Source organism: Pan troglodytes, chromosome 4 (genome assembly GCF_028858775.2).
Source record: "Pan troglodytes isolate AG18354 chromosome 4, NHGRI_mPanTro3-v2.0_pri, whole genome shotgun sequence".
Taxonomy (NCBI): Eukaryota; Metazoa; Chordata; class Mammalia; order Primates; family Hominidae; genus Pan; species Pan troglodytes.
Window position 1 is genome coordinate 106,062,294 of NC_072402.2, and position 23,144 is coordinate 106,085,437.

General features: G+C 34.5%; 1 protein-coding gene across 5 annotated transcripts in view; it reads right to left on the reverse strand.

Annotated features, from left to right (window-relative positions):
- FBXL17 (F-box and leucine rich repeat protein 17) overlaps window positions 1–23,144 on the reverse strand; it is a 525,181-nt gene that overhangs the window by 481,400 nt on the left and 20,637 nt on the right. For all 5 annotated transcript variants that reach the window (XM_016953578.4, XM_016953580.4, XM_054685123.2 and 2 more), the window contains exon 4: window positions 9,853–9,984. In XM_016953578.4, coding sequence (XP_016809067.2) covers window positions 9,853–9,984 — 132 coding nt within the window. The remainder of the gene's footprint in view (window positions 1–9,852; window positions 9,985–23,144) is intronic.

Sequence of the window (23,144 nt, forward strand, 5' to 3'; positions counted from 1 at the left end):
ATAAGCCAAAACTTCTTCCTAGATCCAAATAATACATTTCACTTGTTGACTGGCTAGAAAGGTAGTTCAGGAAAATATCCTCATAGATGACAGGCTTAATGTACTACTAGCATGCCACTGCCATCTAACCTTATAAAATTTCTATTTGCTAAGCCTAATGACTCAAGTATTTATCTCAACCCACTATCTCCCGTTGCCAACACTTGAGCACAAAGCCCAAGACTGCACTTCCACACTTGTATCTTAGAGATAATTTGTTTTGCTTCAAATATCTGATTTTAACAGGTAGTCAAAAAAGAAAGCAAATAAAAATTAGATTTTTATTAAAAATAAAGGACTTAAACTACAGACTATGTATGCGGGGAAAAAAGCACTAGCCAAGGAATTACACTAAAAATAATCTACTAACTATAAATTTTAAATCCAAAAGAAGCATTCTAAAATTTGACCCAGAAAATAATATATTTTTAAAGAATACTTAAATACTATTTGGAATTTCCCATTTTTAACCATAACAAATTCTGCATTATCCACACTGGGATATCCTTATCGGAGTTTTTAATACTAAGCTAGCTTCCTCCTGAGATCCCGTTTGCATTTGGCCATCTCCTATCATCAGCTGATGAATCCCCAGAGTTAGTGAACTAATTTTAATATTGCTAAACTAATATAATTAAGCAGGTAAATCTGCTGGGTAAAAAATAACGCATTCTAAAGAAAAATTGTTTGGATATCATCCAAGACACTGCCTGTCTTCCATACGACACTGGCACACAGGGAAAGAAAAAATACACATTCATTCTTTATTGCTTTCAATGCCTTCAAATGATAGAATATAATCCACTTATGTTCCTGCCAAGCTATGTGATTAAAAAAAAAAAACCTTAAGAGAAAGATACCAATAGACTAAAAAGAGAATAAGAGGATACGATCTAGCAAAGAATTTAGAATGAGTAAAAATGTATTTATTCTTCAGATTGAAATTATACTGTCAAAAAAACTTGTTTTAGGCCAGGCATGGCGGCTGATGCCTACAATCCCAGCAATTCGGGAGGCCAAGGCAGGAGAATCGCTTGAGCCCAGGAGTTCGAGACCAGCCTGGGTAATATAGTGAGACCCTGTCTCTACTTTAAAAAAAAAACAAACAAAAAAAAACTTGTTTTAAATTAAATTGGATCTTTCAAATACCACTTAAACAAAATAAAACCGATTTTATTAACAGTAAGAATGTACAAGTCAACATAATTCTGACAAGAATTACATTCTAGTTGATCAGAACTGCATGTTGTTAATGACAATTATGCCAAAAAATACCCCTTGAGTACATTAGTGACTTTGGCTGGATAAATTTGATACATAAAGAATGGCATCATTAATGTGCTAACTAGGTCAAAACAATTTACTTACTTTAAAAGTGAAAAAACATTTGACTCTTTAAGCTATTTTAAGCTTTTATTTAATAAAATATGTCACCAAAATATTTGAAGTGATACATTTTTTAAAGCATGCACAATGCAGTAGTAACCCATCTGTCCCTAACCCAACATTTATTGAATGTCTATTATATTCCAACACTAGGAGGGATGAATAAAAAGATGAGCACATACTCCTGGCCCTCAAAAGAGTTGACACTCCATCAGCAAGATACATCTCTAAAACATGATTTCAATTACCAGTAGAGAGTGATTTGACATGATATAGAAAAATTTGAAAATGTACATATCTTAGTACCATATTGTATATACTTCTCATACATGCCGTAGAGAACTCTTGAAGATGAGCACAAGAGATTTATACAATAATTTTATTGCAATACTGCCTCTGATAGTAAAACAGTAGAAGCAATGTAAGTGTCCTTCAATAGGGAATGAATAACCCAGAGATTTATACATATAATAGAATACTAACAATGAAAAAGAATGAATTATATCCATTATGGCTAGATCTCAAAAATAAAAGTAAACATGCAAATTGTAGACTCATATATACTTTGTGAGACCAGATATTTAACCATATGTCACTAGATAAAAATTACATGTGACCACAAACTAAATAATACCACATCATGGGTATCCACATACATATTAAAATATTTTTTAAAGCATTTTAGATCATCATAGCAGTTGCTCTGGAAGGGAACAATGGGACAACAGTACGAATGTAAGACAACAGAGACTTGAAGTTTATTTGCTTTATTAATTCAAGCAGCAGCAGCAAATTTAATAAAATGTTAACAACTGTCAATTTATGCATGATGGGCATACAGCTGTTATTACTCCTTTTTGTATTCTATATTTTTCTTAATTTCTCAAAATAAATAAAACATGAATTAAAATCTGATCACATTTCACACTTGCTAAAATCTCATGCTATAGTTCTTATTACCTAGAGACTTTCAAATTTCACAGCATGACACTGAAAAAAATTTAACAACCTGGTCCTTTCTTTCTTTTCCAGACCAAATATGAATACTTCCCTACTACCTAGCCTATCAACCTAGTGGCACTGTAACACTCACCACTTATTAAGCATTCCCCATATTTTTCTGATGTTTTATCTTTGTTAACGCTCTTTTCCATTAGTGCAATTACCTTACCCTAAAATATGTCTGCTTGCATATTCATCACATCACTACATGTAATTCAAAACTTAGTTCAAATGTCACTTACTATTTATAGGATTTTCAGATTCCTTTCTTATCCCTCACATAAGAATAACTATTTTTGCAATTGGTGTTTCTATAGCACTATCATGAGACCAGGATCTTCTCTCTTTGGCAGTACAACTCTTGTTTAATTCTTCGACACCTCTCACAGTGCCTGGCACATAGTAACTGTTCAACTGTTAATGGAACTGAATGAACATCTGAAACAAGTGTTAACGAACAGAGTACAGAGTTATCAGTTCATGAATTCATTAAAATTGCCATTAAATCTTCTGGACAAAAATCAAATGGTACTAGCTTCTGAATCAAAATATCACAAAAATATAAAACACTATGTCTGTAATACAGATAAATTTTGTATAAAATATGCAATTCTATTATTAATTATATTCATATTCAAATAGGATTAAGATTAACACTAAATACTAGCTTTCCTCTTTGATAATTTCAGGAATTTTCCTAGAAAAATTTTTAAATACACTTCTGCTGGTACTTGCAGCTTCTCCTGAAATCAATTATCATCCTAAAAAATGATTTTCTACTCATGCTAATAATTAACTTCTTCCTTTGATGTCTCACAGCACTGGTCCATAAGTGTTTTCAAGGGAGATAATGTCCTTTGGAAGTTGCTACTTGGTTCAAACGTGTGTGGATTAGCATTACAGGTAATGTATCCATGCAATCCAAAGGGCTAGAGAAGAGAAGTTTGGGAATCTTAACAGATCTGGGTTAGAATTTTGACTTTGGACATGAAGTCCTTGCCCACGCCTATGTCCTGAATGGTAATGCCTAGGTTTTCTTCTAGGGTTTTTATGGTTTTAGGTCTAACATTTAAATCTTTAATCCATCTTGAATTGATTTTTGTATAAGGTGTAAGGAAGGGATCCAGTTTCAGCTTTCTACATATGGCTAGCCAGTTTTCCCAGCACCATTTATTAAATAGGGAATCCTTTCCCCATTGCTTGTTTTTCTCAGGTTTGTCAAAGATCAGATAGTTGTAGGTAAGCGGCGTTATTTCTGAGGGCTCTGTTCTGTTCCATTGATCTATATTTCTGTTTTGGTACCAGTACCATGCTGTTTTGGTTACTGTAGCCTTGTAGTATAGTTTGAAGTCAGGAAACCATCATTCTCAGTAAACTATCGCAAGAACAAAAAACCAAACACCGCATATTCTCACTCATAGGTGGGAATTGAACAATGAGATCACATGGACACAGGAAGGGGAATATCATACTCTGGGGACTGTGGTGGGGAGGGGGGAGGGGGGAGGGATAGCATTGGGAGATATACCTAATGCTAGATGACGAGTTAGTGGGTGCAGCGCACCAGCATGGCACATGTATACATATGTAACTAACCTGCACAATGTGCACATGTACCCGAAAACTTAAAAGTATAATAAAAAATAAATAAATAAATAAATAAATAAATAAAAAAGAATTTTGACTTTGACACCCACCTGTTGTTAACTTCTTTATGCCTCAATTACCTCACTGGTAAAATTGGATAAAAATAGCTACCTCATGTGGTAGTTATGAGGATTAATTATATAAAACAGCATAGTACCTGGTATATTAAAAATACTCAATAAAAGATAATTTGTATCAAATATTTTCTATTACCAGCAAATGATAGCAAAATCCTGAGATGTAGTTGCTATAGTCTAAAGGTTTGTGTACCCCCAAAACCCATATGTTGAAATCCTAACCTCCAAGATGATAGTATTAGGAAGTGGGATCTTTGGGGAGTGATTAAATCATGAGGGCAGAGCCCTAATATATGGGATTAGTACCTTTATAAAATAGAACACAGGGAGCTTGTTTGCCTTTCTACCATGTGAGGATACAGGGAGAAGGTGTCTATAAACTAGAAAGCAAGCCCTCACCAAACACCAAACCTGCCAGTGCCTTAATCTTGGACTTGTCAGCCTCCAGATCTGTGACAAACACATGTCTGTTGTTTGTAAGTTATCCAGTTTATAGTATTTTGGTACAGCAACTCAAATGGACAAAGACAACAATAAGATGATGTTCAATATCTTTAGATCACCTCTTTAGAATGTCACATTCAAATATTACTGTTCACTGGAAACTACCATTCTGGGTTTAAGTAAATGCCCCATCCATTAAGAGGGGAAAGAACACTGAAGGTGAGTATATACTCTGGATGATTTGGGAGGCTCAAGTGAGTACTTAACCCTTTGTACAAAATCCCTCAAAAATGTAAATTATTTATGTCTGGTATTACAATTAAACTCACTTCACAAGGAGTATTTGAGAAATAAGACATCAAGATTATAGGAGGGGAACTAAGGGTGCGGACAACCAATCTCCTTAATATATTAACTCATATATAAACCCATTAATTTATTAACTCTATGGTGAACAGTAAGAGTCAGGAAATGGAAGCTTTCACATAATGCTGAATTAACTACTGCTATTTAAACTCTGACACAAATGTTTATCTTATATACTACTCTAGTTGATTATCAACATGGCTACCAATTTTTTCACCTAACTGCTACAACAGCCTCAAATCACAGCAAAGCGAAAAAAAAATTAAACTGTCAGTGGCTAACAGGTAAAATCAGACTAGGTGATATTAGACATTGATACAGCCCAATTCAAATTAGTAAACTGCAGAAAGCAAATAATAGGCTTCACTATCCTCTCCTGATAGGAGAGGAAAAAAACCTTTATTGAAGCTTTCTTGTGTTTTGTGGCAATGAAACTCATTTGGCGCTTTACCTCTTAATCTCATTTAGTCTGATCCTCAATAGAACATGTATGAAGTAGTATTGTATCCTTTCTGCAAGGAAGGAAAACAAAGTGCAAAAATTAAGATAACTAAAGCAAGTCACATGAGTAAGAAACAGCAGGATCAAGGTTTTAACTGAGTTCAGTGCAACTCAAAAATGGCGTTTGCCTCCATCTCCCCTTAAAATGCTTTCAGCCTAGGGGGTCAGAGGGGAAAGCCTGGAGAGGTGAATTTGATCCTACATCATTCATGTAAGCCTCCAAAGGATGAAATTTAAAACAAGATTGTTACAGCAGCAGTCAAAGGACTCTAAGAGAAGTTACAGAATTATAAAACTAGTAAAATATCAACTAAGAGACTGAAAAGTAAACAGTCACAATTAACTTTCAGGAAATCAACTTTCCATTAGGAAACTTTAATCATTTCCCTATAACTTTCTGAAATCTATTCATAGTATTACTATTTTCTTGAGAATTGAGTAATCTATAATAGTTTACAGCCTAATTATTCAGAGTAGAAAATGTAAAAAATAGGCCAAACACACACATAACGCATACAGATCTACATCAAAAATGCTCTGACATAGGGCATAGCACAGAAGCTATTTTTGGAATAACTCATAAAATTCCAGTAGTTTAAAACACTGGCCTATATAACAAATGGCAGGTAATCTATCTGACCTCATCGTTTTACAATGGAATAAAAAGCCACCCAAAGAGGTTCTCTGTCCAAAAAGTAGAGAAGCAGAATCTGGTAAAGGGAAATTAAAGAAGCAGAGGGAATATACTTAACTGAGGTTTCTAGATAATGACTATATGCTCAAACTAAATATGACTTAAAAATAGCTTTGTGGCATGCACTATACAAAAGTGATATAAAACCTATCACTAGAAGAGACAGACACATACAATATGCTAGACCCTCACTACAGCTATACTCCTCAAATCTATTTGTATAGTCGACACAAGAGTTTTACAGCAAATGCAAACTATACCTATGTAGGTACATGACACTTGTCTCACTCAAAAATAACTGAAACAGAACTCAAAGAATTCTCTTTTAGGAAAATTCTACATCTAAGGCCAGGCACGGTGGCTCACACCTGTAATCCCAGCACTTTGGGAGGCCGAGGTGGGCGGATCATGAGGTCAGGAGTTCGAGACCAGCCTGATCAACATGGTGAAACGCCATCTCTACTAAAAATACAAAAAAAAATTAGCTGGGCATGGTGGCTTGCACCTGTAATCCTAGCTACTCAGAAGGCTGAGGCAGGAGAATTGCTTGAACCCGGGAAGAGGAAGTTGCAGTGAGCTGAGATTGTGCCATTGCACTCCAGCCTGGGTTACAGAGCAAAACTCCATCTCAAAAAGAAAAAAAAAAGAAAAAAAAATTGTACATCTAAGTCCTCAGTTCTCTGCTTCACCATAACTCATTTATGGCAAATCATTGTCCTCACTTTCCACATGAATAAAACTTCTCCCTCATAAACACAGGAATCCTTCCCCTTTTCTAAAGTTTATCTTACTTAAACCAGTGCCACAAATAAAAATGTTCTACTATCTTACTACTTTGTGTAAAATGATAAGTTCATCCTGTGGCATTCTAGATATAATTATTTTAAATAACTTAAGAAGAAATTTTCCCATTAAGGTCACATAAAGAACAAAAATGTAAAATAAACCACAACATCAGCAGAAACCATCAGCAGAAACTTATAGAGGCATTACATCCTTATAGTTACATCAAGGACATAAAAGCTATGTCACAGAAATATACAAAGACAATGCTGCCATCTAAAGGCCAAGATATAATATGAAAAGATGTATGTATACTCAAATACTACCAAAATAGCTTGATATTTTAAGTCAGCAAAGTTTATACGAAAACTATGCTATGATTATTTTTAGACTCTGCAATTAAGCTATAATACTCTTTTTGAGAATATTCAGTTTATTAAGAGAATTAGCAAAATAATTTGACTGATTATCAGTATTTGTCAAAGCATAGTTGAAATTCTTTTGGCATTCTTTCTGACAGTGTTCTCCGTACATACCTGTATTAGTTGCTAACTTAAAATATTTGTTGTTACATTACTAAGAATAGGTGTCAAAGTAAAAACATCCTAATTACTTAAAACTATGGCTTCGCAAGTATTTAAATATTTCTCTTTATTTCATAAATTTTAAAAATACAAACTTCCTATAGGAGGTTAGTTATCAATATCTCAATTATCCAATAAAGAGTTCAAATTATTCTAAATTTCCTTTTGTAATAAACTTAAATGGGAAGAACTGTAGTGAATTAGCCTTTAAGACTTAGCAAAATTACCTCAAATTTCCAATGAAATGAAAATGTTAAATTAAAAAAAATACAAAACTGATGCCCTTAGCATTTACGTACATAACATATTTTTAATGTACCAAAATACTAGAAAAAAACTAATGTGAACAAAACAAAAACCTTAAAAACATAAACCGTTGCTTTCTTTGGGAAACCATTGGCTAAAAATTGTTTGATTGCCAATAAAACTATTTCTTTATGTTTACTCAACAAGAAAAATAAAAGTCAACAAATATCCTACTGCTTGAGAAATAGAAAACTTCTAAATTGAGATCACCATCCTTTAATTTACCTTGGATGTAAAGTGAAAACCAAAAGTTAGGTAACAAATACAGTTGTGATGCCATAAAAACTACTATGTTTTACATATCTCCTGTAAGTCAGACTTCGTACTAGACAACTTAAAGATACAGTGTCATTTAATCGTCAAAACTATAACTAGCAAATAGACAGATATCAATAACCTCATTTACAAATGAGGTGTAAAGAACTCAAGTAACTTTCCCGGGGTCACAATGCAAGTGAGTGGATACCAATATTCAAAAATTCAGTCTAACACAAACCTAACTTCTCTTTACAAAATCCTACTGTCTCAAGAATGACTATTACATAAAAATTATTAAATGTTATGAACTCCAAGGGGCAATAAAAAGATCTCTTCATTTTTGAAATACAACTAAAAAAGCAAGTCTTCTTTGTAGTATACTACACATTCAGGACTACCCTGACAACATTTTCAAATACAGACATGCATTGCTTAATGACAGGAAAATGTTATGAGAAATGTGTCATTAGGTAATTTTGTCGTTATGTGAACATCACAGAATGTACTTACACAAACCTAGAGCATACAGAAAGCCCTGGGCCATATGGTATAGCTTTTATTGCCCCTAAGCTGCAAAGCTGAACAGCATGTCACTGTAATGAATACTGCAGGCAACTGTAATACAATGGTATTTCTGTATCTAAACATAGAAAAGGCAAAAATACAGTATAATAATCTTACAGGACCACTACTGTATATGCTATCCACTGTTAACCCAAACATTGTTATATGGCCCATGACTGTATGTACGCTATTTTTCAATTTTAAGAACTCCTACTGGTGCATCCTAGTGACAACTTTTTCTTTTAACTGATATGATGTACCTATCATATAAAAACATAAATGCTTTGGAATATTATTCAGCCATAAAACATAATAAAGCTCTGATACATGATAAACACGAATGAGCCTTGAAAACATCATGCTAAGTGAGACACCAGAAACAAGACCATGTATCATGTGATTCCATTTATACAAAATATCTAGACTAGGAAAACCCATAGAGATAGAAAGTAGATTAGCAGTTACCAGGGACTAGAAGAAGGGTAAAATGGGGAGGGATAGCTAATGGGCACAGGATTTTTTTAGGGGTAATGAAAATATTCAAAAATTAGACATTGGTAATGACTGCACAACATGGTAAATATACTAAAAACCGATGAGTTGTACACTTTAAAAAGGTGAAATGTATTTTATGTGAATTATCTCTCAAAAAAAATTGTAAGATTTTTAAGCACAATATATTAAATGTGTCTGCATTACCCATGTATGTGCTTAAAATATAAAATCTATGTAATTGCCCTATTATATGCTCTAACTTATTGAATCTCATTTTTTATGATACTAAGTAAAAGACTCTATTTTACAAGAGTACATTTTTCTGGACAATAAAAAAAATTCTAACTGTCTAGAATTATTATAATCCCTAGAGATATCAGAAAGAACTACACAACCACAGACTTACGTTTGGCAAACAAATTTGATTTTTCCAATTTACCAGTATTAGTTCACTGTCCACATTTAGAAAAGATGCATTGGCACATGCTAATGAGGGATTTTTAACATGCAAGTACCACACACAAACACCATCTATTCAATTAAAAGATCGATTTATAAAATCATCGCTTTAAAAGGATTTTTGCTTTTGATTAAGTAGTATTTGAACCATCACAAGAAAATAAGCAGAAAAAATTATAAATAAACTTGAAAGAATTCGAAGGTTAGGAACAAAATGAACAATACAAGGATGATAACAAGTACTTACTAATTTGTTTTCCTGCATGTATATCCTTTGTAATTTCAGACAGCCCTTAGCTATGACGATCATGCCTTCATCTGAGATCTTGTAACACTGGCCGAAATGAATATCTTTGAGTTCTCTGCATTTTGAGCCCAGCTGTAAACAAATAGATTTAGCTGAATGCTCAAAAAATAACAAAGGCAACATATTTCAAGTGAGATTTTCATATAATTTTTTGAAAATAACCATGTCAGAGTTAAATATTTATGTTACTTGTAAAATAAGATAGAATGTAAGCAATCCATAACTTAAAACAGCACTGTATAAACATTTTTAACCTTCTAATTTACCCCCGTTTCAACCAACTCATATTACAAGCCCTCCAAGGTATGTATATTCCTTAACAGTTCAAAATTACATATCTATTACTCCAGTATATATATTTTTAAAGACAGGGTCTCACTGTGTCGCCCAGGCTAGAGTGCAGTGGCTCAATCATGGCTCACTGCAGCCTCAACCTCCTGGGCTAAAGAGATCCTCTTACCTCAGCCTCCTGAGTAGCTGGGAGTACAGGTGTGTGCCACCACACCTGGCTACTTTTTAAATTTTGTTGTAGAGCTAGGGTCTCGCTACGTTACCCAGACTAGTCTCAAACTCCTGGCCTCGAGCAATCCTCCCACCTCAGCCTCCCAAAGTCCTGGGATTACAGGTGTGAGCCACTGCACCCAGCCTCTCTTGAGTCTTAATAGTGAGGAAAAAAATATAATGCTTAAAGGAATAAATTATGGTGTATTCATAAAACTGAATATTATACAACCACTACAATTGGAAGAAACATTTGACAAAAATGTATGTAAGCTTTTATAGTATAATCCAATTTTATAAAGAAATTATGCATATTTAAATACATACATGTGTATTTGTGCACAGAAAAGGGACTGAAATACATACCAAGGTGTTCACAGTGGTTAATTCTGATTAGCGCATGAGTGAGTTTTTATTCCCTTCTGCCTATGAATCTTCTCTAATTTTTTTAATAAACATTGCTTTTGTAAGAAAAAAAAACTTCCAAGTTCTGTCTCAAGTAATGACATCAGAAATATATGTGAGTTCAGTTACTTTTCCAGGAGTGGTGATAGATATAAACTATATTATTATAATCTAGGCTGCACTACAACCAATAACATATTCCTACAGAAATGTAAACTCCATGAAGACAGCAGTTTGTCTATTTTGTTAAATAAGGTAACTCTGGTGCCCGGTATCTTACACTTAGTTGATACTTAATAAATATTTGTTAAATGAATGAAAAGGCTGATCAGGATTATGCACTATAAAGCAGCTCTCATTTTAAATGGGCAAATACAAGAAACCATGATTTTGGCCTCATATACTACTAAATTCCAGTTAATTCAGTGGTTCTAACTGGCCCATGGAGAGAATCCAGGGGTTCCAGGAAAGCAGATTTTTTAAAAGTGCATGTTCATTTTTTATGTTATCCTCCAAATGAACTTTAGCCTTTCCTTACCATATGAAAAACAGCACAGTAGCTTAGCAATACCTGAGACTTTGTAAGCAATAGAAATCAAAGATTATTTCATATATCACTGTTGCAGATACCTTGAAATATTTTTCATTAGTAGTCATCATGCTCATTAGCTATCAGATTTTTATTGAATTCATTAAAAGAGGCATATATATTTCTATAACAAATGTTGAGGAAACTAAATCCAAAGCCAACAGTGGGAAAAGCAAAGAAGTCTATTGAAGAACTCTCAACAGGCTCACATATATGTCTGGCAGTGAGGCTGAGGTTGGGGCTAAAAATACTAGAATTCTTGAAAGTCTGTTTAAAAATTAGTTAAATCCTCAGATCACCTCCCCATTACTGCACAGCCTGACCTTGCCCTTTTTCCTACAATGGCAAAAAAATGTATTTCTCTGGGGAGAGCAAAACATAGGGTTTTTGGACTGGGGTATACCACAGATAGCTGAGAACCAAAGCACAATGCTGAAAATATGGGGATTTGTGAACGTTTATACAGTGAAAACGGAGGAATTCAAAGAAACATTTCTATCCCATTTTCCAGAATGAAAGGATATCAACTTCCAGACTGAAAAGGCTTATCCACTTGTCCAGCATAAATGACAAAAATAGACACATGGCAATGCAAATCATCATAAAGTTTCAGAAACAGGAGTTTAAAGAGATTCTACAGACTTAGATAAACTTCATAGACAGGATTAGGATGAAAATGCATCAAACTTCTTAACAAAACTAAAAGAAAGCAACAGTCCAATGCCATCAAATTCTGAAGATAAATTATTTCTAACCTAGAATTCTGTACTCGGGATTCAGACTATGAATTAAGTGTGAAAGCAGAATTAGAGATGTTTTCAGACATACAAGTTATCAAAAGATTTACCTCCCATATACACTTTATCAGGAAGGTACTGGAATCTGTGCTCTATAAAACACGAGAATACACCAAGGGAAAGAAAACATGACATCTGGGTAACAGAAGATCTAACCCAACAGCAAGAGAAAGAAAATCTTAAGGATAACGGTCGTAAGATACTAAGGTGACCACTAATGCCATCACACTTGTATATGAGAAGTCCAGACTAGACTATCCCAGGCAAATCTGCTGTAGGGCAGTAAATGTAATTAAGTATTCACATATAGACATACTAATGCAACTGGAGGAAAGCTTTGGTCTTCATTAGTGTTAAGAGTATAAAAACTAGGTAAAGAAATAAAAAGACATTTATTAATTCCAGTGAAAGCAAAATGCTTTAGAGAAAAAAGATAGGTACATAATTATAGAATGTAAATACTGAATACTTATTTAACAAAAATTATAACAGAATTATGTTGGAAGGATGAGAGGATAAGACACAGGGAAGGAAGTATAAGTGAGCTAAATCCTTATCTTTGATAGAAGGAATCAGCAATAAACAGTCAAAAGTGAGTAAGTTTTTTAAAAAATACAAACAAACATGGCAGGGGAAAATGTTTTCTCATTCTGTAGGAAGCCCAACTAGTCTGATTCCCAGTCTCTCCACTGATTATTCTGTATTTAATAAACTGGATATTTTCAGCTCATATGTATACTTCTTCCCCTTGTGAATAAACTGCACACAGGGAGCAAGCAATCTTTATTTCTCTATTTGGGGCCACTCTGCTGGTCAGCCTAGTCAATGACTAGTCAGTTAGCCAAACTCCAGAGTCAGGTTAACAATCCCATTTAGCATTGTTTGTAAGCAACATTCTCCACCTTAGATTTTCTGAGTGCTAAAGCTGACATCTTGCTCCTTCATCACATTTCTTCATCATACTTATCAATTTGATAACATCCTGAGCAGTGAATAGGAGGCCCCATGAGACCTCAACAGTTAGTACACAAGCTAGAAAAACGGAGAAATAAAAGAAGAGAATCTACATATCAACAGAAGGAATAAGTGTGGTTTTTGGTGAAGTCTTAGACATCAATGTGCGTGGACAAGTTGGTAGAACCTCAGGTTAAGACACGTAAATCACAGCGCCGCAGGCTGGGAAAATAATTTAAACTGACTACATGGTGTTTTGACATTGAAAAGTAGCTTTGGTGGCTTTATCTATAAAGAAATGACTTTTCATACAGGCCACGTGGATAACCACACAAAGATGAGAACCATGTGGATGGCATATGCAGAAATTACCAGCATGTGAGGTAAAGTCAGATGTGGGGAACAGTGCCTCACAGGAGAAGCTATTATGATTTACTACTACTGAGTAAAACCATCATTTAATCTCACTGCAGAAACTGATATTCTGTTTTAGACATCACTGGATATAACCGGCAAGACCGGACCCAAATCAGTGCCTATCTGCACTACTCACCATTACGCCATCCACAAATGTCCTAAGTTCCAGACTATCCAAGCACTGTAAAGTCAATCATTATAACTGATATATTTACAATTTGGCTGACAGTCTTTAAATTTCTCAATGTTGTATTCATCTATGACCCACAGAAAAACATTCAGAGGGCATCAACCAAATCTTACAAAATCATCACCATTAGGATGCCTTAAATCTAGCACAATTAGTACTCTATCTAAAAACCATAGAAATAGAATACAATTCTTTTTTGTTGTTGTTTTGTTTTTTGAGACGGAGTTTCGCTCTTTCGCCCAGGCTGGAGTGCAGTGGTGTGATCTTGGCTCACTGCAAACTCCACCTTCTGGTTTCAAGCGATTCTCCTGCCTCAGCCTCCCGAGTAGCTGGGACTACAGGCACCCGCCATGACTCCCAGCTAATTTTTGTATTTTTAGTAGACACGGAGTTTCACTATGTTGGCCAGGCTGGTCTCGAACTCCTGACCTCATGATCCGCCCGCCTCAGCTTCCCAAAGTGCTGGGATTACAGGCGTGAGCCACTGCGCCTGGACGAATATAATTCTTTTAAATAAAAAATTATCTGTCCAGGAAGACAGTGCTAGAGACACTGGAGCTCTACTCTGTCAAAAGGGAGAAATCCTGTGAAGTGCCCTGGCGTCCAGCTGAGACACCAAAAAGATGGTACCTTGGGAGCAAGAACTATGCCCTAGAATAAGGCCTATTCTAGATGATCCAAGTTAGAGGGATTTGGGAAACACCTTGGGCTTTCCACATAATAAAGCATAAAACGGAACACAAACAAGACAAGGATGATCATTCAGTAACTGTAATGCTTGCTTTAAAAGAAAAGATTTCTGGTTTTCAGTCTGGCATGTAAGGAGTTCAGAAGTTGCCACTCTGTTCTAAAAAATAAAAAGCTCATCACACTGAAAAATTAACAATTCTTTTTAGATCCATCAGAGAAATGAAGACATGACCAAACCACTGCCACAAAACTGCAGAGACAGGCAGATGCAGAGAAGCACAACTCACCAGAAGAGAAACTACTACCAGAAACCTCAGCGGGAACCAGGGCTAGAGTAGGAAAACCTGAACTCTGCATTTGACAAAATACTGGAGGCACAGTGTGGATAAGTCTGATAATTAAAAATTCCAGGGGGACCAGGTTATAAGACAACACTCATGCTTTTGTGAGTTTTATCTACAGGAGCTCTACCAGGTCTTCACGGAGAATACTGGAGAGAAATCACCTCATGCATACAGCAATGAGAGGAGAAAAGTAACCATTTTGAAATATGCCAGAGCATTCTATTATTTTTAACAAGGCCTGTCCTCAGGAGGAACTGTTTTACCAGAGCCTAACCTGTGGGAGTTTTGTCAGAGCCTAACCTTCCTAGGGGAAGGGAAATATTGAACTGCAGCCAGTTCTAGCCTTCCATGTAAGGAAAGGGATATACCAAACTCCAGCCCTCTCTAGCCATCCCAGCCCACCTAAGGGTAAGGGGAAAAAAAGAAACACTGGTAAAGGTAGCCCAGTGGCACAGACTTGCCAAAATATTAAAACCTAATCCTAAAACTATAGATCATTCCTCCTCTCCCCACACCTAACCACTACATTACTAAAGGCCCATTTATGAAAGTTGCATTTCCCAGTATAGGTTGCGTATCCCTTATCCAAAATGTTTGGGACCAGAAGCGTTTTAATTGTTGGATTTTTTTCAGATTTTTGAATATTTGCATTACATTTATCAGTTGAGCATGCTTAATCTGAAAATCCAAAATCCAAAATGTTCTAATGCATAATTCCTTTGAGTATCCTGTCAGCACTCAAAAAGTTTCCAATCTTGGAACATACTGGATTTTGGAATTTTGAATTAGGGACATTCAACCTGTGCATCGTGTCCACCTTTCAATGAAAAATTAAAAGGCATACTAACAAGGAAAAGACAATTTCAGGAGACTGAAAAAAGCATCAGAACCACAGTCAGATACAGCAGGAATGTTGGAATTACCAGGCCAGAAATTTTTTAAAACTACAATTAATATGTTAAGAGCTTTAATGGGAAAAGTAGGCAACACGCGAGCACCAATAGGCACTATAAAAAGATACATTAGTAGATGGGACATGGTTAAGGAAAAAGTCTGAGTTTGAGAATATAATAGAAAGTTCCAAAACTGAAAATCAGGAGAAAAAAGACTGAATAAAAATGAACAGAATATCTAAGAACCACAGAACAACTACAAAAGGTATAACATAAGTGAAAAGTGAATACCAAGAAAAGAGAGAGAGACAGGAACAGAGAAACATTTGAAGCACTCCTGACTAATAATTTACCCAAATTAAGATCAGATACCAAACTACAGACCCAAGAAGTTCAGAGAATACCATGAAGGAAAACTGCAAACAAACAAACAAAGAAAAAACTACACCTAGGCATATCATTTTCAAACTACAAAAAATCAAAGGTTAAAAAAAAAAAAGAAAAAAAAAAAGTAAGAAATCTAGAAAGAAGCCACAGGATAAAAACAGCTTACCTACAGAGGGGCAAAAATAAAAATTGTATCTAACTTTTCCTTAGAAACCACGCAATCAAGAAGAAAGTAGAGTGAAATATTTAAAGTTTCGAGTGAAAAAAAACCAACAACCTAGAATTCTATAGCCTGTGAAATTATCTTTCAAAAGTGAAGGAGAAATAAAGACTTTCTCTAACAAAAAATGAGGGAATTTGTTGCCACTAGACCTGCCTTGCAAGAAACGATAAAAGAAGTTTTTCAGAAACAAGGAAAATGACACAGGTCAAAAACTTGGATCAACACAAAGAAAGAATGCATCAGAGAAAGAATAATGAAGGTAAAATAAAAACATTTATTTTCCTTATTCTTAATTAAGCTAGCAGATAACAATTTCTTCAAAATAATGATGATGTATTTCATCATATACACACACATATATATGCTTATATATGTGAAGTAAATAGTATCAATAATATAAGGGATGAAAAACTTTATTTATTTATTTATTTATTTATTTATTTTTGAGACAATCTCACACTGCCCCTAGTCTGGAGCGCAGTGGCGTGATCTTGGCTCACTGCAACCTCCGCCTCCCGGGTTCAAGCAATTCTTGTGCCTCCTGAATAGCTGGAATTACAGCCGTGCGCCACCACACCTGGCTAATTTTTGTATTTTTAGTAGAGACGGGGTTTTGCCATGTTGGCCAGGCTGGTCTCAAACTCCTGACCTCAGGTAAGACACCTGCCTCAGCCTCCCAAAGTGCTGGAATTTCAGACATAAGCCACCGCACCCAGCCAAAAAACTTTAAAATATTTTGTTATTATAAGATATTTTCACTACCTGTGATGCAGTACAAAGTTATTTGAAAGTGGAGTTGGTTATAAATGTATATTGTGAATTCCAGGATAACCACTTTAAAAAGTAAAAGAAAAAAAACCAACTATGATTGATTGCTAAGAAAGAGAGAAAACTGAATCATTAAAATGCTCAATTACAACCACAAAAGGCAGAAAAAGTATGGAAGACAAAAATATTAGCAAAGAACTAGGGCAGCAAATAGTAAACATTAACGGATATGGTAGATATTAATCCAACTACAGAAATAATCTCTTTAAACATCAGTGGTCTAAAAACACCAACTAAAAGACAGATTGTCAAAATGGATCAAAAAACAAGACCCAACTCTATGTTGTCTACAAGAAATCTACTTTAAATAGACAGAAATATATAAATTAAAACTAAATGAAGAAAGATATGCCATATTAATACTAATCAAAAGAAAGCAGAAGTAGCTACATTAATTTCAGACAGAGCAGGCTTCAAAGCAAAGAATGTTATCAGTGATAAAGGGGGACATGACTTAATGATAAAGGAGTCAACACTCCAAAAAAACCTAGAAATCTTTAAGACATATGTACCTAACAAGAGAGCATCAGAATATGTGAAGTAAAAAATGACAGAACTAGAAGGAGAAATAGATGAATTCATTATTATAGCTGAAGACTCTTAGCACATGATCCAGCAATCATGTACCTTGGTTTGTACCCAAAAAAGCTGAAAAAATTATGCCCATGCAAAAACCTACACACAGAAGTTTATAGTAGTTTTATTTATAATTACCAGAACTTGGACATGCCCAAAATGTCCTTCAGTATTTGAATGGATAAACTGTGGTACATAACAGGCAATAGGATATTATTCATTGCTAAAAATAAATGAGCTATGAAAAGACATGGAAGAAACTTAACTGCATACTACTAAGTGAAGGAATCCAATCTAAAGGGGTTACATACTATATGATTCCAACTGGAATCATAAACATTCCAGAAGAGTTTACAAAGACAATAAAAACATCAGGGGTTGCCAGGAGTTAGAGGGGAGGAGCGAATAAATAGGCAGAATACAGAGGATTTTTAGAGCAGTGAAAATACTCTATACTGTATCTATAATGGTAGATACATGTCATTATATATTTGTCTAAACTCATAGAATGTACAATACCAAGAGTGAACCCTAACATAAATTATGGGCTTTGGAAATAAAGATATATCAATGAAGATTTATTGATTATAATAAATGTGTCACTCTGGTGAGGGATACTGATAATGGGAGGGGCTATGCATGTGAGGAATAGGAGTATGTAGGAAATATGCAAAATTTCTCAATTCTGAAATGAACCCAAAACTCCTCTTTTAAAGGCTTTTAAAAGTCAAAAGAGCATTCACAAAAATCAGGCAGCAAACAAAATTTCAAAATTTCAATGAATTCAAAAGTGATCTGAACAGTGAATAAAACTGTAAATTAAGAGAGTTGTAAATTGAGAGAAAAAGTACTTAAAAGCAATCCTTCAGAAATGCTTAAGAAGAATTACAATTATTAACTAAAATAAAACTGGGAACAGCTATAATAACTTCAGACAGAGCAGACTTCAGAAGAAGAAAAGTTATCAGGGATAAAGAGGGACATACATAATAACAAAAGGGGACAATACTCCAGGAAGACATAATAATCCTTAACATGTATTCATCTCACAAAAGAGTGTCAGAATATGTGAAGCAAAAACTGTTAGAACTACAAGGAAAAATGAATAACTTCACTATTAGAGACCTTAATATCCTTCTATCTGAAATGGAAAGATCCAGCAGGCAGAAAATTAGTAAAGGCATAGTTCAACTCAATAAAACCATTAATTGACTGGATATAATGGACATCTAGAGACCACTTCATCCAGTAGTAGAATACACATTCTTCTCTAACGCACATGGAATATTCACCAAGACAAACCACATTCCAGGCCATAAAACACACATTCACAAATTTAAAAGAATAAAAATTATACAATGTCTGCTCTCATACTACAATAGAAATAAAATAAAAATTGATTACAGGAAAATGATGAAAATACTCCCAAAAAACTTAGAGATTTAAATAACACGTTTTTTTTTTTAAATTATACTTTAAGTTCTAGGGTACATGTGTACAACGTGCAGGTTTGTTACATAGGTATACATGAATGACACGTTTCTTAATAACACATGGGTAAAAGAAGAAACTTCAGAAGAAATTTTAACATATTTTGAACTAAATGAAAATAAAAATAAAACATATCAAAATTTATGAGATCCAGCAAAAGCAGTGTTTAAAGGCAAATTTATACTTTTGGATGCTGTTGTAAATGAAATCGTTTGGATTCTATTTCTTTTGGGGTGTGTAGAAATACAACTGATTTTTTTGTATTTTGATTTTGTATCCTGCCACTCTGCTGAAATCACTTATTAGTTCAAATGGGTTTTTTGTGGTTTCTCTGGGGTTTTCTATTCATAAAATAATGTCATCTTCGAATACAAATAGTTTTACTTCTTCCTTTCCAATTTGGAAGCATTTTATTTCTTTTTCTTGCCAAATTGCTCCTTAGAACTTTCAGCACAATGTAAAACAGGACTGCCAAAAGCAGGCATTCTTGTCTTATTCTTGATCTTAAGGAAAAAGTTTTCCACCTTTTATCACTGAATATGTCAGCTGTGGGTTTGTCACATATGGTCTTTATTATGATGAGGAAGCATCACTCTATTCCTGGTTTGATAGGTTTTTGTTTTGCTTTGCTTTTTCAAGAAAGGCTGCTTATTTCACCAAATGCTTTTGCACACCAATTAGGATGACTGGTTTTTTTTTCCTTTCATTCTCTTAATGTGGTATATTACATTGATTGATATTTGTATGTTGAGCCACCCTTGTACTCCTCGGATAAATCATAGTAGGTTACGGTGTAGAATCCTTTTAATCTGGTGCTGAATTCAGTTTGCTAGCATTTTGAAGATTTTTACATACTCGTTAAAGATACTTGTCTGTAGCTGTTGTTTGTTTTGTAGTTTCATTTTTGTAGGGTCTTGGGCTGGCTAATGCTAGCCCCACAGAATAAGTTAAGAAGTGTTGCCTCCTCTTCAATTTTTTTGAAAGAGTTTGAGAAGGACTGGTGTTAATTCTTCTTTAAATATTTGAAAACATTCACCATCGAAGCTATGGTCCTTAGTCTTTCTTCATTGGAAATTTTTTTAACTGATTCAATCTCCTTATTTATTATAAATATATTCCAATTTTCTACCTTTTTCTTTTTTTGTTAAGAGATGGGGTCTTGCTATATTGCCCTAGCTGGAGTGCAGTGAATATAGCTTCAGCCTCCTGGGCTCAAGCAATCCTCCTGCCTCAGGCTCATGAGTAGCTGGAACTCAGAATTTCTACTTCTTGGGTCAGTTTTTCTGGTTTCTGTATTTCTAGAAATTTTTCCATTTCTTCTAGCCTATCCAATTTGTTGGTATGCAGTTATTCATGGTTTTCTCATACAATCCTTCTTAATTTCTATAAAGTCAGTAGTAATGTCTACTCTTTCATTTATGATTTAATAATTTGAGTCTTTTTTTCTTAGTCAATCTAGTTAAAGGTTTGTCAGAGTTTTTTAAAATCTTTTCGAAGAACCTAGTTTGGTTTTCAATAATTTTTTTCCATAGCTTTTCTGTCCTCTATCATGTTTATCTCTGGTCTGGTTATTATTTCCTTCCCTCCACGAACTTTGGGTTTAGCCTGCTCTTCTTTCTCAAGGTGTACGCTTTGATTACTGCTTTCAGATCTTCTTTTTTAATGTAAGATTGTACAGCTATAAACTGCCCTCTGAGCACTGCTTTTGCTATATCCCTTGAGTTTTGGAACGCTGTGTTTTCATTCTCACTCATCTCAAGATATTTTCTAATTTCCCTTGTAATTTCTTCTATAAGTCATTGGTTGTACAAGACTCTGTTATTTAATTTCTACAAATCTGTGTATTTTCCGATTTTCCTTCTATTATTGATTTCCAGATTCATTCCATTATGGTTAGGGAAGACACACTGTACGATTTCAATCTTTTTTAAATGTATAAAACTTGTTTTGTGATCAAACATATGGTCTATTTGTGAGACTGTTCCATGTGCACTTGAGAAGAATGTGTATTCTTTTGTTGTTGAGTGTACTGTACATATCTGCTAGGTGCAGTGGGTTCATGGTACTGTTCATCCTCTGCTTCTTTGTTAATCTTCTTCCTGGTTGTGCTATTCATTATTTAAAGTGAATTACTTACGTCTCAAATGATTAATGTACAACTGTCTATTCCTCTCTCCAAGTCTTTCAATTTTTGCTATATATATTTTAGGGATTCTGTTGTTAGGTACATATATGGTTATAATTGCTACATCTTCCTGAAAGATTAATATTTTATATTTACCAATATATAATAATTCTGTCTCTTGGATCCCTTTTGGACTTAAAACCTGGTTTTTTTGGATAATAAAACAGCTATTATAGCTCTCTTCTGGTGTGGAATATCTTTTTCCATCCTTTCAACCTCTATGTAGTTACTTTTATCAGTTTTCTTTATTCTTCATATGGCTTTCAATTACCATCTAGCATCTTATTTCATCCTGGAGGACTCCCGTTAGCATTTCTTGTAGGGCAGATCTATTAGTAACAAACTCCTTTAGCTTTTGCTTATCTGGAAATATCTTAATGTCCCCTTGAGTGCCCCCCTATTCTTTAATAGTTTTGACAAATAAAGAATTCTTGCTTGACTTTTTTTTCTTTCGACACTTTAAATATTGTTAGCCCACAGCTTTCTGGCTTCCATAGTTTCTGATGATAAAACAGTTGTAAATCTTATTGAGGAGTGCTTGTATGTGATGAGTCACTTATCTTTTGCTACTTTGAAGATTCTGTCTTTGACTTCTGACAATTATACTATAATGTGTCTCAGTGTATATCTCTTTGACATTATCCTCCCTGAATTTATTGAGTTTCTTGGACGTATAGATGCGTATCTTCCACCAAATTTCGGAAGTTTGGGCCATTATTTCTGCAAATATTCTTCCTGCCCCTTTTATTTCTCCTTTCCTTCTGGAATTAGCAAAATGTGAATGTTTTTCTGCTTGATGGATGTCCCACCCATCTCTTAGGCTCTACTTACTTTTCTTCACTCTTTTTTCTTTCTCTTTCTTAGACTCAATAAATTCAATTGTCCTATCTTCTTTCTTCCACCTGCTCACTTCGGCTCTTGAATCCCTCTGGTAAATTTTTTATTTCAGTTATTGTACTTCTTAGCTCCAGAATTTCGATTTGGTTCTTTCCATAATTTCTAGCTCTTCATTGATATTCTCAATTTGTTCATACATTATTTTCCTAATTTCCTTCATTTCTTTGGCCATGGTTTCCTTTATGTCTTTGAGCATATTTCAGATAACGGATTTAAAATCTTTAGTAAAATCTTTAGTAAATCCAATGTCCAGGCTTCCTCAAGAATGGGTTCTATTTATTCTTTTTTGTTTTAATGGGTAATGCTTTTTTCTTTGCATGCCTTGTAATTTATTGTTGAAAACTAAATATTAAAATATTAGATTATAATGTGGTAACTTGGGAAATTAGATTCTCCCCACTTCCCTACGCTTCACTGTTTTTGATTAATCAAGGCTTAGCTTGTGTTCAGCCAGTGTTTTGAAAGAGATTTCCTTGGATGCCAAAGCTTAAAAACAAAACTAAAAGAAAAAACAAAAGCACTTATTCAAGTCTTTGCAGACTGGCTCTGTGCTGGGATATTTCTTTAAGACTTAGCCATACCATTTACAACTCTGCCTTGGCCCTTACTTCCTGCTTGTACTGGACCTAGCAAGCACACAGTGATAAAGTTTACAGTCTTCTTAGGTCTTTCCTGAACATGTGTCCTGCCCTGGGCATGCATGCGGCTTTCTAAATTCCCTTCTATACACTGAGGCTGATTGTCCTAATTTCAAAACAAAAACAAAAATAAAAACAAACTCTCTCCCAGGCTCTTTCTCCTAGGTCAATTGTATGTCTCACCATAATCTATTGCCCAAAGAAGCTTGCCCAAAAGCAAGTTTTTT